This window comes from Chiroxiphia lanceolata, chromosome 5 (genome assembly GCF_009829145.1).
Source record: "Chiroxiphia lanceolata isolate bChiLan1 chromosome 5, bChiLan1.pri, whole genome shotgun sequence".
NCBI lineage: Eukaryota > Metazoa > Chordata > Aves > Passeriformes > Pipridae > Chiroxiphia > Chiroxiphia lanceolata.
Genome location: NC_045641.1, coordinates 95,049 through 109,209, shown reverse-complemented (window position 1 = coordinate 109,209; position 14,161 = coordinate 95,049). Strand labels below are relative to the sequence as shown.

The following is a 14,161-nucleotide window of genomic DNA, read 5'->3' as shown; positions in this document are numbered from 1 at the left end:
TGGGACTGGGATGGGGACGGGGGGGACACAGGAAGGGGACAGGGATAGGGACGGGGGGGGTACGGAGGGACCGTTTGGACTGTACCTCCAGCCTGTGTTGTACTGGGCTGTACTGGGTCATACTGGGCTGTACTGGGCCATACTAGAGCATACTGGGCTGTATTGTACTGGATCATACTGGGCTGTACTGCATCCTCCTACTGGGTTGTACTGGGCTGTACTGACCTGGATTGTGTCACATAGGATTGTACTGGTTTGTACTGGGCTGTACTGGGTCTGGTCATACTGTACCAGGGTGTACTGGGCTGTACTGGGCAGAACTGGGTCGTGGTGGGCTGTACTGGGCTGTACTGGATCAGGTCAGCTCTGCTGGTGCTGTACTGGAATCCCACGGGGACGGGCACCCCCAGACGGGCACTTCAGGGCTGGTGGCCCATGGGGACGGGCACCCCATGGAGGGCCCCACGTGTGGCCTCCAGCGTGTGCCCGATGTGCCCCCACAGAGCCATGGGCATTGCGGACACGGAGCTGAGGGGCTGGGGGGACACACGGGGGGGGTGGGGGGGCTGCAGGGGGGCTGCAGGGGGGCTACAGGGGCCGGGGGGTGTTGGAGGCTACGGGCACAGCGGGGACGGGGGGGGACACACCAGTGCCCACAGCAGGGACCAACAGCACCGTGGGGCCACCCCACGCCTGGCACAGCTCTGGGGGACCTGGACTGGCCGGGGGGGCTCTGATGGGGGGGCTGGAGCCAGGTAAGTCCTGTGAGGAGCGGCTGAGGGAGCTGGGGGGGCTCATCCTGGAGCAAAGGAGGCTCGGGGGGGACCTTCTGGCTCTGCAAGTCCCTGACAGGAGGGGGGAGCCGGGGGGGGGTCGGGCTCTGCTGCCAGGGAACAAGGGACAGGCCAAGGGGAAACGGCCTCAGGCTGGGCCAGGGGAGGGTCAGGTTGGGGCTGAGGAGGAATTTGTTGCTGGAAAGGGTGGTGAGGCCTTGGCAGGGGCTGCCCAGGGAGGTTTGGAGTGCCCATCCCTGGAGGTGTCCCAGGAAGGCCTGGCCATGGCACTCAGTGCTCTGGGCTGGGGGATGAGGTGGGGATGGAGCCCAGGGTGGATCCATGGGCTGGGAGGGCTTTTCCAACCTCAGGGATTCTGGGAGTCTATGAGTCTGGTATGGTGGCCATGGAGTGTCAGGGTGGTGGCCATGGAGTGGGAAGGCTCTCAGGGTGCCGTGGGTGGGTGCTGTGGGCACGGCAGGACGTGCTGAGCACAGAGCTCTGGGGGCTGTGGCACCACCAGCCCAGACGAGACCCCCCAGTACCACCCCCCGGACCCCACAGCACCCACCTGTACCAGTATGGACCCTGTACCCCACACCCCTGTCCATGGCACCAGGGCACCCAAGGAACCCCCCCAGGGTCTCCATGTCCCTGCCTTTGTGCCCTCCTGGATGTGGCCCCACACGTGTCCCCACTGTCCCCATGGCCATGTCCCCTGTGTCCCCCATCCATCCATGAAGTCCGTGTTCCCCTGTCCCTTTGCCCCCCAGCCCTGTCCCCCTTGTCCCCGTGGCCACGTCCCTACTGTCCCACTGCCACCCTATCTGTGCCCCCATGCTGCCAACAGTCCCTCCCCGTGTCCCCCCATCCTGAGGACCCCGAGTGCCCCAAGCCCCAGTGCCCCGAGGGGACCCAGAGCCAGGGACAGGGTGGGGGGACATGGGATTCACGGTGCCAGCGCCAGGGGGATGGGCCTGCTCCCTGTCCCCTCCCCAGGAGACACTGGTGGGGTCAGACCCTTCATCACAGCCTTCACCATCATCTTCCTCTGCCCCGGCTGCAGCAGAGCCCAGACCCCGGCGGGCACCCGAAGCCCCCGCAAAGCACTCTCTGCCCCCCAGGCCTCCCTGACCCGCCCCAGAAACATTCTGAGCCCCCAGCCTGGACCACGCCGATCCTCCTGGAGCACACCGACACCCTGAACCTCCCCAGGCATCCTGACCCCACTTCCTGGACCACCCTGAGCGCCCCAACCCCCCAAACCATCCACCTGCTCGCCCTCCTACACCTCCCGTGGGTTCGGGGGTCCCGGGGTGTCATCCCTTTGTGTTTCCCCCCCCATCACGTGCCCACCCAGACACCCCGGGGGTATTTTTGGTGTGGGTGTGTTGGGGGTGCCCCCCCGCCGCGTGCCCCCCCCGGGGTATTTTGGGTGCCGGTGCGTGGCTCTGACTCGGCGGGTTATTTTTAGGTGCTGGCGCAGGCGCCACCGCGTCACCCCCCCCGCGTCACCCCCCCACGTCACCCCCTGTCACCCGTTGTCACCTCGGGGTGCACCCGCACCCCCCACTCCCCCCGCTGGAAGCTTCCAGGGCAGGCACCGGAACTGGGGGGAACACGATACCCCCCAAATTACCCCCCCCAAAAAGACCCAGATCCGGGTCACCCGAGTGTCCCCCCTGCCCCCCCCCAGGGTGCCGAGGCGTCTGGGGACACACACCCACACACGAGAAATTCAGTGGGGTTCAGGGGTCACCCCAAAATTGACCGAGCCCTCTCCCCAGACATGTGGCACCGTGATGGGAAACTGAGGCACGGCCGGGGGGGCCATGGCTGGAGCCACCGGGGGGCAACCAGGGAGGGGGGTCTGGGCAGGGGGCCCCAAGGGGGAGTTCTGGGGGGGCTCCTGGCGGGTTTCCCCAGAGGGGGATCCTGGGGGGGGTTGTGGTGTCTCAGTTGTGCTCCTGGGGCTGGGGGGAGGGTTTTTCTGTGGTTTTGGGGGGTCCCAAGAGGGGGTGCTGACTTGGGGGGTCCCGAGTGGGGGGTCCTGAATGGGTCTTCTGGGGGGGTCCCAAGCAGGTGAGTTTTAAGGGCATCTTTGGGGGAGGGTTTGGGGTGCATTGTGCTGACAGGGGCCTGCGGTATTGGGGTGCCTGGGGTGTTGGAGTGCTGGGCATTGGGGTGTTCGGCTGCCTGGAGCCTCAGGGTATTGAGGGGCAGGGGTATTGGGGTGCTAAGTGTTGGAGTATCGGGGTGCAGGGGTATCAGGGTGTGGGGGTATTGGGGTGTGGGGGTATTGGGGTGGCCAGCTGGCAAGGTATTGAGGTGCCAGGGTATTGGGTGCTCGGGGTATTGGGGTGCACAGAGTGCTGCCTGTCAGGGTCCCCGGGGTGCTGGGATTTTGGGGTGCTGGGGTGTTGGGGTGTCAAGGTACAGGTGTGTCAGGATAATGGGGTGTTGGGGTGTCAAGGTAGGTGTGTCAGGATAATGGGGTGTTGGGGTGTCAAGGTACAGGTGTGTCAGGATGATGGGCTGTTGGGGTTCCTGGCCTATGAATTGTAGCAGTTTTGTGGTGTTGGGGTTTCAGGGTTTGTGATTTTGGGGGGTGCTCGGATTTTGGACTTTGGGGGTGCTGGGGTTTTAGGGTGCCAGGGTTTGGGGTTACACCAGTTCAGGGGGTTGTGGGTGCAGGGATTTTGGGGTGGCAGAGTTTCACTGGTCTCTGGATGCCAGGATTTGGGGTACTGGTATTTCAGTGTAGGGGGGGTTGGAGCGCTTGGGGGCCAAGGCTTGGGGGTGCTGAGGTTTGGGGGTGCTGAAGTTTGGGGTGCCAGTGTTTCAGCTTGCAAAGTTTGAGGGTGCCAATATCTGAGTGGGGGGCAGGGGGTTCGAGGTGTCAGATTTTGGGAGTTTGTGGCACTGGGCTTTTGGGGCTTTTGGGAGTTTTGGTGTGTCAGTTACTGGTGTCTGGGGGGTTGTGGGAGCCAGTGTTTTGTGGGTGCCTGTGTTTGGGGCTTTGGGGGTGCCAGAGTTTGGGGCTTTTGGGGTTTGGAGGATTTTGGAGGTGCCTGTGTTTGTGGGTGTCAGTAGTGCTTGAGGAGGTCAGTGTTTGGGGCTGTCAGGGTCTGGGGGTTTGTGGGTGCTGGTGTTTGTGGCTGTCGATATTTGGGGTGTCGCTATTTGGGATGCTGGTGTTTGGGATTACTGAGGTTTTGGGGTTTGAGGGTGTCAGTGTGTGAGGGTTTGTGGGTGCAGGTGTTTCTGAGGTGCTGGTGCTTGAGGCTGTCAGGGTTTCTGGTTGCCTGTGTTTCAGGGTATTGAGATTTTGGGTGTGTCGGGGGTTTAGGGGTTTGTCGATGTTTCAAAAGTGCCGGGATTTGGGGGTCTCGGGGGTGCCGGGGTTTGTGGGTGCCGGGGCCCGGGAGTGCCCAAGTCCGGGGGTCCGAGGTTTGGGAGGTGCTGGGGTCCGGGGTTTTGGGGGGTGTCGGAGTGCGGGGGTCCATGGTTTTGGGGGAGCCGAAGTCCAGGGGTTTTGGGGGTGCCCGTGTCTGGGGGTCCGGGTGTGAGGCCGGGGCTATAAATAGCGGCGCCCGAGGCCCCCCCACCCCCCGGCCGGTCGGTCGGTCGGTCCCTCCCGGTCGGTCGGTCCCTCCCCGGGACGGGGCGGGACGGGCCAGGGCAGCGCTTAAAGCCGCCGCCGCCCCCGGCCCCGCCACTCTCCGCCGCCGCCCCCGGCCCGAGAACCCTCCGGGAACGCATCGGGAACGCATCGGACCCCGCCGCGAATCGGCACCGGGAACTCACCGGGAACCGCTGCTCTGCCTCGGGAACACACCGGGAACCCACCGGGAACTGGCCCCAGGAACCCACCGGACCCCGCCGGGATCCGCTGCTCCGCTCCGGGAACTCATCGGGAACCGACCCCGGGAACCAGGTGGACCCTCCACCCCCCGGGACCCGCCGCTACCTCGGGGAACCCACCGGGAACCCACCGGACACCCCCCCCCAGCCCCTTAGGGATCCGCTGCTCCCCTCTGGGAGCCGAGAACCGACCCCACCACCGGGAACTTGCACCGGGACAGACTCAGGACAGCAGCCCCTGGCACCGGGACCGACTCTGGGAATCGGGACCCCCACTGGGGACACCGGCATCGAGCCGCGACCCCCCCCGGGGCACCGGGACTGAGCCGAGACGCCGTCCCCAGGCGCCCGCACTGATCCCGGGATCCAGGAGCACCCCCTGAGCACCGGGACTGACTGAGGACACGGTCCCCCGGCGTCGGGAACTGGGACCCCACCCAGGACACTGACACCCACCCGTGATCCAGGACACCGGGACTGACCCAGGACACCGTCCCCCAGCACCGGGACCCCATTGCAGGCACCGGCCCCCACCCGGGACCCCCACCAGGGACAGCAGCTCTGAGCCAGGACACCTTCCTCCAGCACCGGCTTTGCCAGCGGGATCCCCACCCCGGGCACCCACGTTGTCCCAGGACACCAACACTGATTTGGGACCCCCACCCAGGGTACGAGGACCCCTTCAGGATACTGGGACTGACCCAGAGCCCCCACCTGGGCACAGGGATTGACTTGGGACCCCTGCCCAGGCATCAGGAGTGACCTGGGACCCCACCCGGGACCCCACACCCACCCAAGGACCCCAACCCAGCCACGAGGAGTGATCCAGGACTCCCCAACACGCCCATTCGGGAACCTCCCCACCACCACCCAGGAAACCCCTCACCCACTGAGGACCCCCCCAGCCCCACCAGGATGAACTCGTTTGACTCGGCACCAGGCGAGGACCCCGAGGAGCTCCCGGCCACCGAGAAGGACCTCGCGGAGGACGCGCCCTGGAAGAAGATCCAGCAGAACACGTTCACACGCTGGTGCAATGAGCACCTCAAGTGTGTGCAGAAGCGCATCGTGGACCTGCAGCGCGACCTGAGCGACGGGCTGCGCCTCATCGCCCTGCTCGAGGTGCTCAGCCAGAAGAAGATGGGGCGCAAGCACCACCCGCGCCCCAACTTCCGCCAGATGAAGCTGGAGAACGTCTCGGTGGCCCTCGAGTTCCTGGAGCGGGAGCACATCAAACTCGTGTCCATCGGTGGGTGTGCGAGGGGCGAGCGAGGGGGGAGAGGAGAGTGTGCCAGGGGGTGGGGGAGCAGTGGGAATGGGGTGGGTGTGCCAGGGCGGGGGAGACGGAGCAGCGAGGATGGGGCTGGGGACGACTGTGCGAGGGTGGCCGTGATGGACAAGTGAGGATGGGGCTGAGCGCGCAAGGGTGGGCGTGGTGGAGGAGTTGGAATGGAGGGTGAGTGTGCAAGGGCAGGAGCGGTGGCAGAGGAGGGGCACAGGGTGACTGCGAGGGCGGTGGCAGAGGAGTGAGGATGGGGCTGGGGTGAGTGTGCAAAGGGCAAGGCCAATGGACAAATGAGAATGAGGAATGAGCGTGCAAGGGTGCGTGTGGTGGAGGGATGGGAATGGAGGGTGAGCGTGCAAAGGCAGCGTGAGCGACAAGTGAGGATGGGGATGAGTGTGCAAGATTGGAGGTGGGATGAGCGTGTGAAGGGGGATGATGGATGAGTGTGAATAAGATGAGAGTGCAAGGATTGGGAGGTGGAGAAGTGGGAGTGAGGGATGAGTGTGCAAGGGAAGAGATGGATGAGTGAGGATGGGCCCATAGGGGACCGTGCAAGAGTGGGGGTGACAGATGAATGGAAATGGGAGTGAGTGTGCAAGGGTGACAGAGGAGTGGGAATGGAAGATGAATTTGCAGAGTGGGGCCGACAGGCAGATGAGAATGGGGGCTGAGTGTGCAAGGGGAGGGTGACAGAGGAGCAGGGACTGGACGAGTGTGCAAGGGCAGTGGGGGGTGGGAGTGGGGCTGAGTGTGCAAGGCGGGGGACAATGGACAGGTGGGGCTGGGGATGAGTGTGCAAGGAGTGAGTGTGCAAGGGCCGTGCAGTCTGTGGGCCCGAACCCGTGTGAGGGGCCGTGCAGGGCCGGGGGGGTCGGGCCCGCGTGCGAGGGGCTGTGCGGGGGGTGGGTGCTGAGCTCACGCTTGGCTCGGGCCGTGCACGCTGAGCTCACACGGAGGGGCCGCATTGGCCCCCCGCACACTCGCTCCCCCCTGGAAGGGCCCCAGCGCCCACCTCCACCCGACAGCTGCAGGGTGACCCCCCCCGCGCGGGCACGGGGGGTTTGCAGCCCCCCCGCACACGCACTGTCGCACCCCACCTTTGCACAGCCGGACCCGGGGGGTGAGGGACCCCCCCGCGCTGTCACCTCCCCCTCCCCACGCGTGTCTTTGCCCCCTCCCGTGAACCCCCCCCCACATGTGACACCAGGTTTTGGGGTCCCCCCAGGTGTTGCCCCCCGGAAGCCGCCGGGGGGGTGGGGTTGTCCCGCCCCGCCCCCACATCTGCAGCCCATTTCCTCCCCAAAAGGCGATCGCTCGTGGGGGGGAGGGAAGAGGGCGGGGGAGGGTCTGCTCTGCGGGGCGGTGGGGAAGGCACCGGGATGTCTGGGGCCCCCCTTCTCCCCCAGACGCCCCCTGCCTCAGTTTCCCTATCCCGGCATTCCATGGGTCAGGACCCCCCCCGGGGTGATCACTCGGGGACCCTCCCGGGTGCTGCAGGGTTGTGACCCCATCGGGCACTGCCCGGTGGGCTATTGGGGTCCCCCCTGCAGGTTGTGGGGTGCTTGGGGTGGGCGGGGGCAGTGCCGTGAGGAGCTGGGGTGTCCCCAGGCCCATAATTGGGACCCTTCCTGTGTCCTGGGGTGTCCCCAGGCAGGTGTTGGGGTGCAGGGCCCCCCGGCAGTGCCATGGGTTATCGGGTTGTCAGGGGTCCCCGTGGCAGTGCTGTGGGGTTTTGGGGTGCCCCCAGGCGGGTCCCGGGGTGCCCCGAGGGGGAACAGTCTCACAGGGTGTTGGGGTGCTGCCCCCCCGTTTCCCCCCGCAGGCAGCCAGGCCATCGTGGACGGGACCCCGAAGCTGATCCCGGGGGGTCGGGGCTGTCGGGGTGCAGGGACCCCCACAGGGGTGTCCCGCAGGATGTTGGGGTGTTCCGGGGGGTGCTGTGGGGTGTCGGGGTGCCCCGGGGGGAGTCCCGCGGGACCTCGGGTGCAGCCCCCGTATTTCCCCCCCACAGACAGCAAAGCGATCGTGGACGGGAACCTGAAGCTGATCCTGGGGCTGATCTGGACCCTCATCCTGCACTATTCCATCTCGATGCCCATGTGGGAGGAGGAGGAGGAGGGGGACGAAGGCCGCCGCCAGACCCCCAAGCAGCGGCTGCTGGGCTGGATCCAGAACAAGGTGCCGCAGCTGCCCATCACCAACTTCAATCGCGACTGGCGCGACGGGAAAGCGCTGGGAGCGCTGGTGGACAACTGCGCCCCGGGTGAGGAGGGTGGGGCTGGGGGGAGCTGGGGCCGTGGGGGGCACGGTGGGAGTATGGGGGGGACAACTGTGCCCTCGGTGACGGGGGAATGGGGGGTAGGAGGGGCCGGGGGCAGGGGGCGGGAGAGGGGGCAGCTGCCCCCTGCGGCAGCTGGTGTGGGGTACGGGGGGCACAGGGGGGTAAGAGCCCCCCAGTCCATGCTGGCTCAGGGGGCACTGGTGGAGACGATGGGAGGTACTGGATGCAAAAGGGAGGGGGTGTGGGACGGGGGGGGAGGACAGGGGTGCCTCGCTGACCCTCCTCCCCCTCAGGCCTGTGCCCGGACTGGGAGAAGTGGGACCCCAACGAGCCGGTGCAGAACGCCCGGGAGGCCATGCAGCAGGCGGACGACTGGCTGGGGGTCCCCCAGGTACGGGGCACAGGGGGCACTGGGGGTCCCCCAGGTGTGGGGCGTGGGAGGGGGGCACAGGGGGCTCTGGGGGTGCAGGGGCGTTTCAAGGGGGTGGTCCTTGGGGATCCACAGGGTCCCTGACCATATGGGATACCCCTGGGCACCTGTGGGGGCAGTAGGTGTGTGTGTGGGCGGGTTCCCAGCAGGGCTGGGAGGGTGTGGTTTGTGTCGGGGGTCCCAGGAGGGTCTGACGGGTGTCAGGGTGCCCCCTGGCACTGGGGTTCACGGTGGGAGGGCTCCCCCAGCAGGGTCCCCCCAGGTGGGGTGCTGGGAGGGTCTGACAGGTGTGGGGGTCCCCCCTGCAGGTGATCGCCCCCGAGGAGATCGTGGACCCCGACGTGGACGAGCACTCGGTGATGACGTATCTGTCCCAGTTCCCCAAGGCCAAGCTCCGGCCGGGGGCCCCCCTGCGCCCTCGGCCCCCCCAGCCCGGCCGCGCGCGCGCCTACGGGCCCGGTACGGGGGGCTGGGGGCTCGGGGGAGCTGGGGGGGCTGTGGTGCCGGGATGGAGGGGGCAAAGGGGGACGTGGGGGTTTGGGAGTCACCAGGAGGCTGCAGACCTGGCACAGCTGGGCTGTGGGGCTCATGGGGGGCTCAAGGACCCCACACAGGGAGACACGGGGGAGCTCAGGGACACACAGGACCCGGCACAGGAGGGACACGGAGGGGTTACTGGGTGAGGGATGTGGGGGGACTCAGGAACCCAGCACTAGAGGGGTCTTGGGGGGCCATGGGCTGTCAGCACATGAGCCCCCCCCAAGCCCAGGGACCCCTCTCCAACCCTGGGGTGTCACCTGTGCCCAGGGACACCACCGACCCAGGAATATCTCAGAGTTCTCCAAGGGTCCCCCCATGCCCAGAGACCCCCCAAAGTCCCCCCAGGCTTCCCCCCATACCCAAGGGACCCCCATTGATCCCCAGGTTCCCCTTGCCACCGCTAAGGACCACCTGGGTGCCCCAAGTCGTGTGTGCTGTGGGGTGCTGGGGGTTGGGGGCATGCTGGGAGGTTCTGAGGTGCTGAGGGTCCCTGGGGGGTTCTGGGGTCCTGGAACCCCCCTGACCCTCTCCCCCTGCAGGCATCGAGCCACAGGGAAACGTGGTGCTGCGCCCAGCCCAGTTCACGGTGGAGACCCTCGAGGCAGGGGTGGGTGAGGTCCTGGTCTATGTCGAGGACCCCGAGGGACACACCGAGGAGGTACAGGGGGCCCCAACACCCCCTCTGGGGGATCCCCCCAGCAGCCCTCTCTGGGGGAGCTCTCCAGTGCCCTGGCTCTGTGTCACCCCCTTTCCCCGGTTTTGGGGTCTCTCCCCCCCCACAGGCCAAGGTGGTCCCCAACAATGACAAGAAGCGAACGTACAGCGTCACCTACGTCCCCAAGGTCGCGGGGCTGCACAAGGTGAGGCCTGTGGTGACCCCCCTGGGACAGCCCCTCGCTACCCGGCCTGCAGCACCCCCCTGTGACACCCCTGCCCTCGTGCCCCCAGGTGACAGTGCTGTTCGCGGGGCAGAACATCGACGGGAGCCCCTTCGGGGTGGGCGTGGCCATGGCCCTGGGTGACGCCACCAAGGTGACGGCGCGTGGCCCCGGCCTGGAGCCCGTGGGCAACGTGGCCAACAAGGCCACCTACTTTGACATCTACACTGCAGGTGGGGGAATGGGGCGGCCGGGGGGCTCTGGGGACACGTCCTCATGGTGGTGTGGCCATGACAGGGCCAGGTGGCTCTGGGGACGTGTCTTCACGGTGGCATGGCTGTGGCATGACCCAGAGACTCTGGGGACGTGTCCTCGGGGTGGTGTGGCTGTGGCATGACTTGGTGGCACTGAGGTCATGTCCTTGTGATGACACGTGCGTGGGGTGGCCTGGTGGCTCTGGGGGTGTGTCCTTGTAGTGACAGGACATGGCATGACCTGGTGGCTCAGGGACACATCCCTCTTATGCCAGGGCCATTGCATGGCCAGGTGGCTCTGGGGACATGTTCTCATGGTGGCCTGGCCATGGCATGACTTGGTGACTCTGATGCCATGTTCTCATGGTGACAATGGCCATGGGGTGTCTCGTGGCTCTGGGGATGTGTCCTCATGGTGACAGGGTCATGGCATGGCTGGATGGCTCTGGGGACATGTCCTGATGGCCTGGTGGCTCCCCATGGTGGCCTGGCCATGGCACTGAGCCTGTGTCCTGGTGGCAGGGGCCGGCTCGGGAGATGTGGGGGTGGTGATCACGGACCCCCAGGGCCGGCGGGACACAGTGGAGGTGATGCTGGAGGACAAAGGGGACAACGTGTTCCGCTGCACCTACCGACCTGTCCTCGAGGGGCCACACACCATCTGTGTCACCTACGCTGGCACCCAGATCCCCAAGAGCCCCTTCACCGTCAACGTGGCTGAAGGTGAGATGCCCCCACCGGGTCCCCACGTGGCCCCAGGCACCCACTGGTGACCAGAGTGGCCTCATGTCACCCATCAGTGGCCCCACAGCACCCACTGGTGACCGTCGTGTCTCCAAGGCAGCTATTGGTGACCACAGTGGCCCCATGGCACCCAGTGGTTACTGTGGTGGCCGACAATACCTGTCAGTGACCACAGTGGCCCCACAACACCCCTGTGGTTGCCCATGGCCCCAGGGGTGGCCCTGTGGCCCCCTCAACCCCCCAGGAGGGCCCTCTGGTACCCCTGTCCCCAGGGTGTCCCCAGGGTGTCCCTGTGGCACCCATCAATCTCAGGGTGTCCTCAGGGGTTCCTTGTGCCCCTGGGGATCCCATGGCACCCCCCTGTCCATGGAGTGTCTCCAGGATATCCCCACAGGCACCTTCCAACCCTGGGGACCCCATGGAACCCCACTGTCCCCAGAGTGTCCCCACTGTGTTCCCATGGGCTTCTTACAAACCGGGGACCCCCTCCCCTCCCTAGAGTATCTCCAGGGTGTTCCCATGGGCATCTTCCAGCCCCGGGGACCCCCTGCCCCTCCTTGTCCCCGGGGTTGTCCCCAGGGTCCCCCCGGTGCCCAGTGGGTGCTGGTGGGTGCTAACGGGGGTCTCCAGCCTGCACGCCCTCAGCAGTCCGGGCCGCGGGCCGGGGGCTGCAGCCACGGGGGATCCGGGTGCAGGAGGTGGCCGACTTCAAGGTCATGACACGGGGCGCGGGCAGCGGGGACCTGCGGGTGACACTGCGGGGGCCAGGTACGTGTCACTGCGGGGGCACGGGGGGTCGGGTGGTTGGGGGGCACCACAGGGTGTGCCAAAGGGAGTCCACATGTGGGGGGTCCCATTGAGGTACCCATGGGGTGGGTGCATCAGTGGGGGTCCCCATGGAGGGATGGACATGGTTGCAGGTCTCATGTGGGGTCTAGGGTTGGGGACCACCTTGGGGTGGCCGGGGGTGGGTGGGTGCATGGGTAGGGGTCCCATGAGGGTGCCCGTGGGAGTTGGATGGTTGGGGGGCATCACAGGGTTGACCACGGGTGGGGGAGCACCATGGGGAGGTGAATGGTTGGGGGGTGCCCTGAGGGGCATACCCGTGGTTGGGGGGTGCTTCTGGGGGGATTGTGGGTGCCCCATGTGACCCCCATGTGACGCCCCTCCCGCAGGGGGCACGGAGGAGCCGGTGACAGTGCGGGATGTGGGCGATGGCGTCTACGAGTGCGAGTACCTGCCCCGGGTCCCCGGCACCTACCAGGTGTCCATCACCTGGGGGGGCTACGCCATCCCCCGCAGGTCAGTGCCACGCACAGGGGGCACCCCGGCACGGGGAAGGAAAGTGAGGGGGCACCCCTCACTGCCCCTTCACCCTGAAACCCTTTCGAGATGCAGATGTCCCCCTGGGGGGGGGGTTTGGGGGGATGTGGGAGGTTGAGGGGTGTCACAGTTCCCCCTCCATCCTCCTCAGCCCGTTTGAGGTGCAGGGGTGTGAGGGGTGGGGGTGTGCAGGGGTGGCACAGCCCCCCCTCACACCGACCTGTCCCCCCAGCCCGTTCGAGGTGCAGGTGTGTGAGGGGTGGGGGTGTGCAGGGGTGGCACAGCCCCTCCTGACACTGACCGGTCCCCCCAGCCCGTTCGAGGTGCAGGTGTCCCCCCAGCCGGGGACACAGAAGGTGCGGGCCTGGGGGCCAGGGCTCGAGGGAGGGGTCGTGGGACGCCCTGCAGACTTCGTGGTTGAGGCCATCGGCACCGAAGTGGGGACCCTCGGTGAGCCCAGAAAGGGGCACATGGGGACAGGGTGGGGGGCACCGCGGTGGGGATGTGGGGACAGGGTGGGGGGCACCCTGCTGGGATGTGGCACTGTGGAGGGTGTCACTGTGGTGGGGACACGGGCATGGAATGGGTGATACCCTGCTGGGGACGTGGGGACAGGCTGGAGAACAGGCACCATGGTGGGGTCCCCACTGCTGTGGTGACACGGGCACAGGGTGGGGACCATGAGGGGGGGACATGGGGCAGGCTGGGGGTGGCCACAGCAGGGACGTGGGGACATGGGTAATACTGCCCTAAGGACATGGGCACAGAACGGGGGACAGCAACTGGGGCTTCCCGCTGTGAGGACATGAAGACAGGTTGGGTGTCACCCCGCTGGGGACACGGGCACGGAGCGGGGACAAGGACGAGGTGCGGGGGTCCCGGTGGGGGCACAGGGTGACGGTGGCCGCGGTGCCCCCAGGGTTCTCCATCGAGGGCCCGTCGCAGGCGCGCATCGAGTGCGACGATAAGGGCGATGGCTCGTGCGACGTGCGGTACTGGCCCACGGAGCCGGGGCCCTACGCCGTGCACGTGGTGTGCGACGACGAGGACATCCGGGACAGCCCCTTCATGGCCGACATCCGCCCCGCGCCCCCCGACTCCTGGCCCGACAAGGTGCTGCGACCCACAGCTCCCCGCCAGGCCCCAGAGTGCCCTGCTGGGCCCCATCGCACCCCACTGCACCTCACCCGTGGGTGCTGGGGGTGCCGGTGCCCCCCTGACCTCACCTGAATCCCCCCGTGCAGGTGAAGGCCTTCGGGCCGGGGCTGGAGCCCACGGGCTGCATCGTGGACCGCCCGGCCGAGTTCACCATCGACGCCCGCGGTGCCGGCAAGGGGCCCCTCAAGCTCTATGCACAGGTGGGTGCCAGTGGGTGCTGTTGGGTGACACTGGGTGATGCTGTGCGCCTTTGAGTCCAGTTGGGCACTGCTGGGGTCCGTTGAGTGACTCTGGACGCTGTTGTGTGCCCTTGAGCACTACTGGGTGCTGTTGGGTGCCAGTGGGCACCCCTGTGCACCTTCAGTGCCGTTGGGCGCCGCTGTGTCCCCTCATCTCCACCCCGGTGCCCACAGGACGCCGAGGGCTTCCCCATCGACATCAAGGTGAAGGACAACGGTGACGGCACCTTCCACTGCGTCTACGTCCCCACCAAGGCCATCAAGCACACGGTCATCGTCGCCTGGGGGGGTGTCAACACTCCCAACAGCCCCTTCCGCGTGGGTGTCACGGGGCTCCTGTGGGGTGCTGGCATGGCTGTGGGGGTCCAAGGGGGTGCAGAGAGGGGGTACCA

The 14,161-nt window shown here is 66.9% G+C and overlaps 1 protein-coding gene across 1 annotated transcript in view; it reads left to right on the top strand.

Annotated features, from left to right (window-relative positions):
- The first annotated feature begins 4,529 nt into the window (after window positions 1-4,529).
- Window positions 4,530-14,161, top strand: part of FLNC (filamin C) — a 29,151-nt gene continuing 19,519 nt past the window's right edge. The window contains exons 1-14 of the mRNA XM_032688077.1: window positions 4,530-5,886; window positions 7,934-8,185; window positions 8,497-8,594; window positions 8,942-9,092; window positions 9,713-9,831; window positions 9,956-10,033; window positions 10,122-10,284; window positions 10,828-11,028; window positions 11,680-11,817; window positions 12,225-12,351; window positions 12,686-12,822; window positions 13,292-13,485; window positions 13,617-13,730; window positions 13,944-14,087. Coding sequence (XP_032543968.1) covers window positions 5,553-5,886; window positions 7,934-8,185; window positions 8,497-8,594; window positions 8,942-9,092; window positions 9,713-9,831; window positions 9,956-10,033; window positions 10,122-10,284; window positions 10,828-11,028; window positions 11,680-11,817; window positions 12,225-12,351; window positions 12,686-12,822; window positions 13,292-13,485; window positions 13,617-13,730; window positions 13,944-14,087 — 2,250 coding nt within the window. The 5' untranslated portion in view covers window positions 4,530-5,552. The remainder of the gene's footprint in view (window positions 5,887-7,933; window positions 8,186-8,496; window positions 8,595-8,941; window positions 9,093-9,712; window positions 9,832-9,955; window positions 10,034-10,121; window positions 10,285-10,827; window positions 11,029-11,679; window positions 11,818-12,224; window positions 12,352-12,685; window positions 12,823-13,291; window positions 13,486-13,616; window positions 13,731-13,943; window positions 14,088-14,161) is intronic.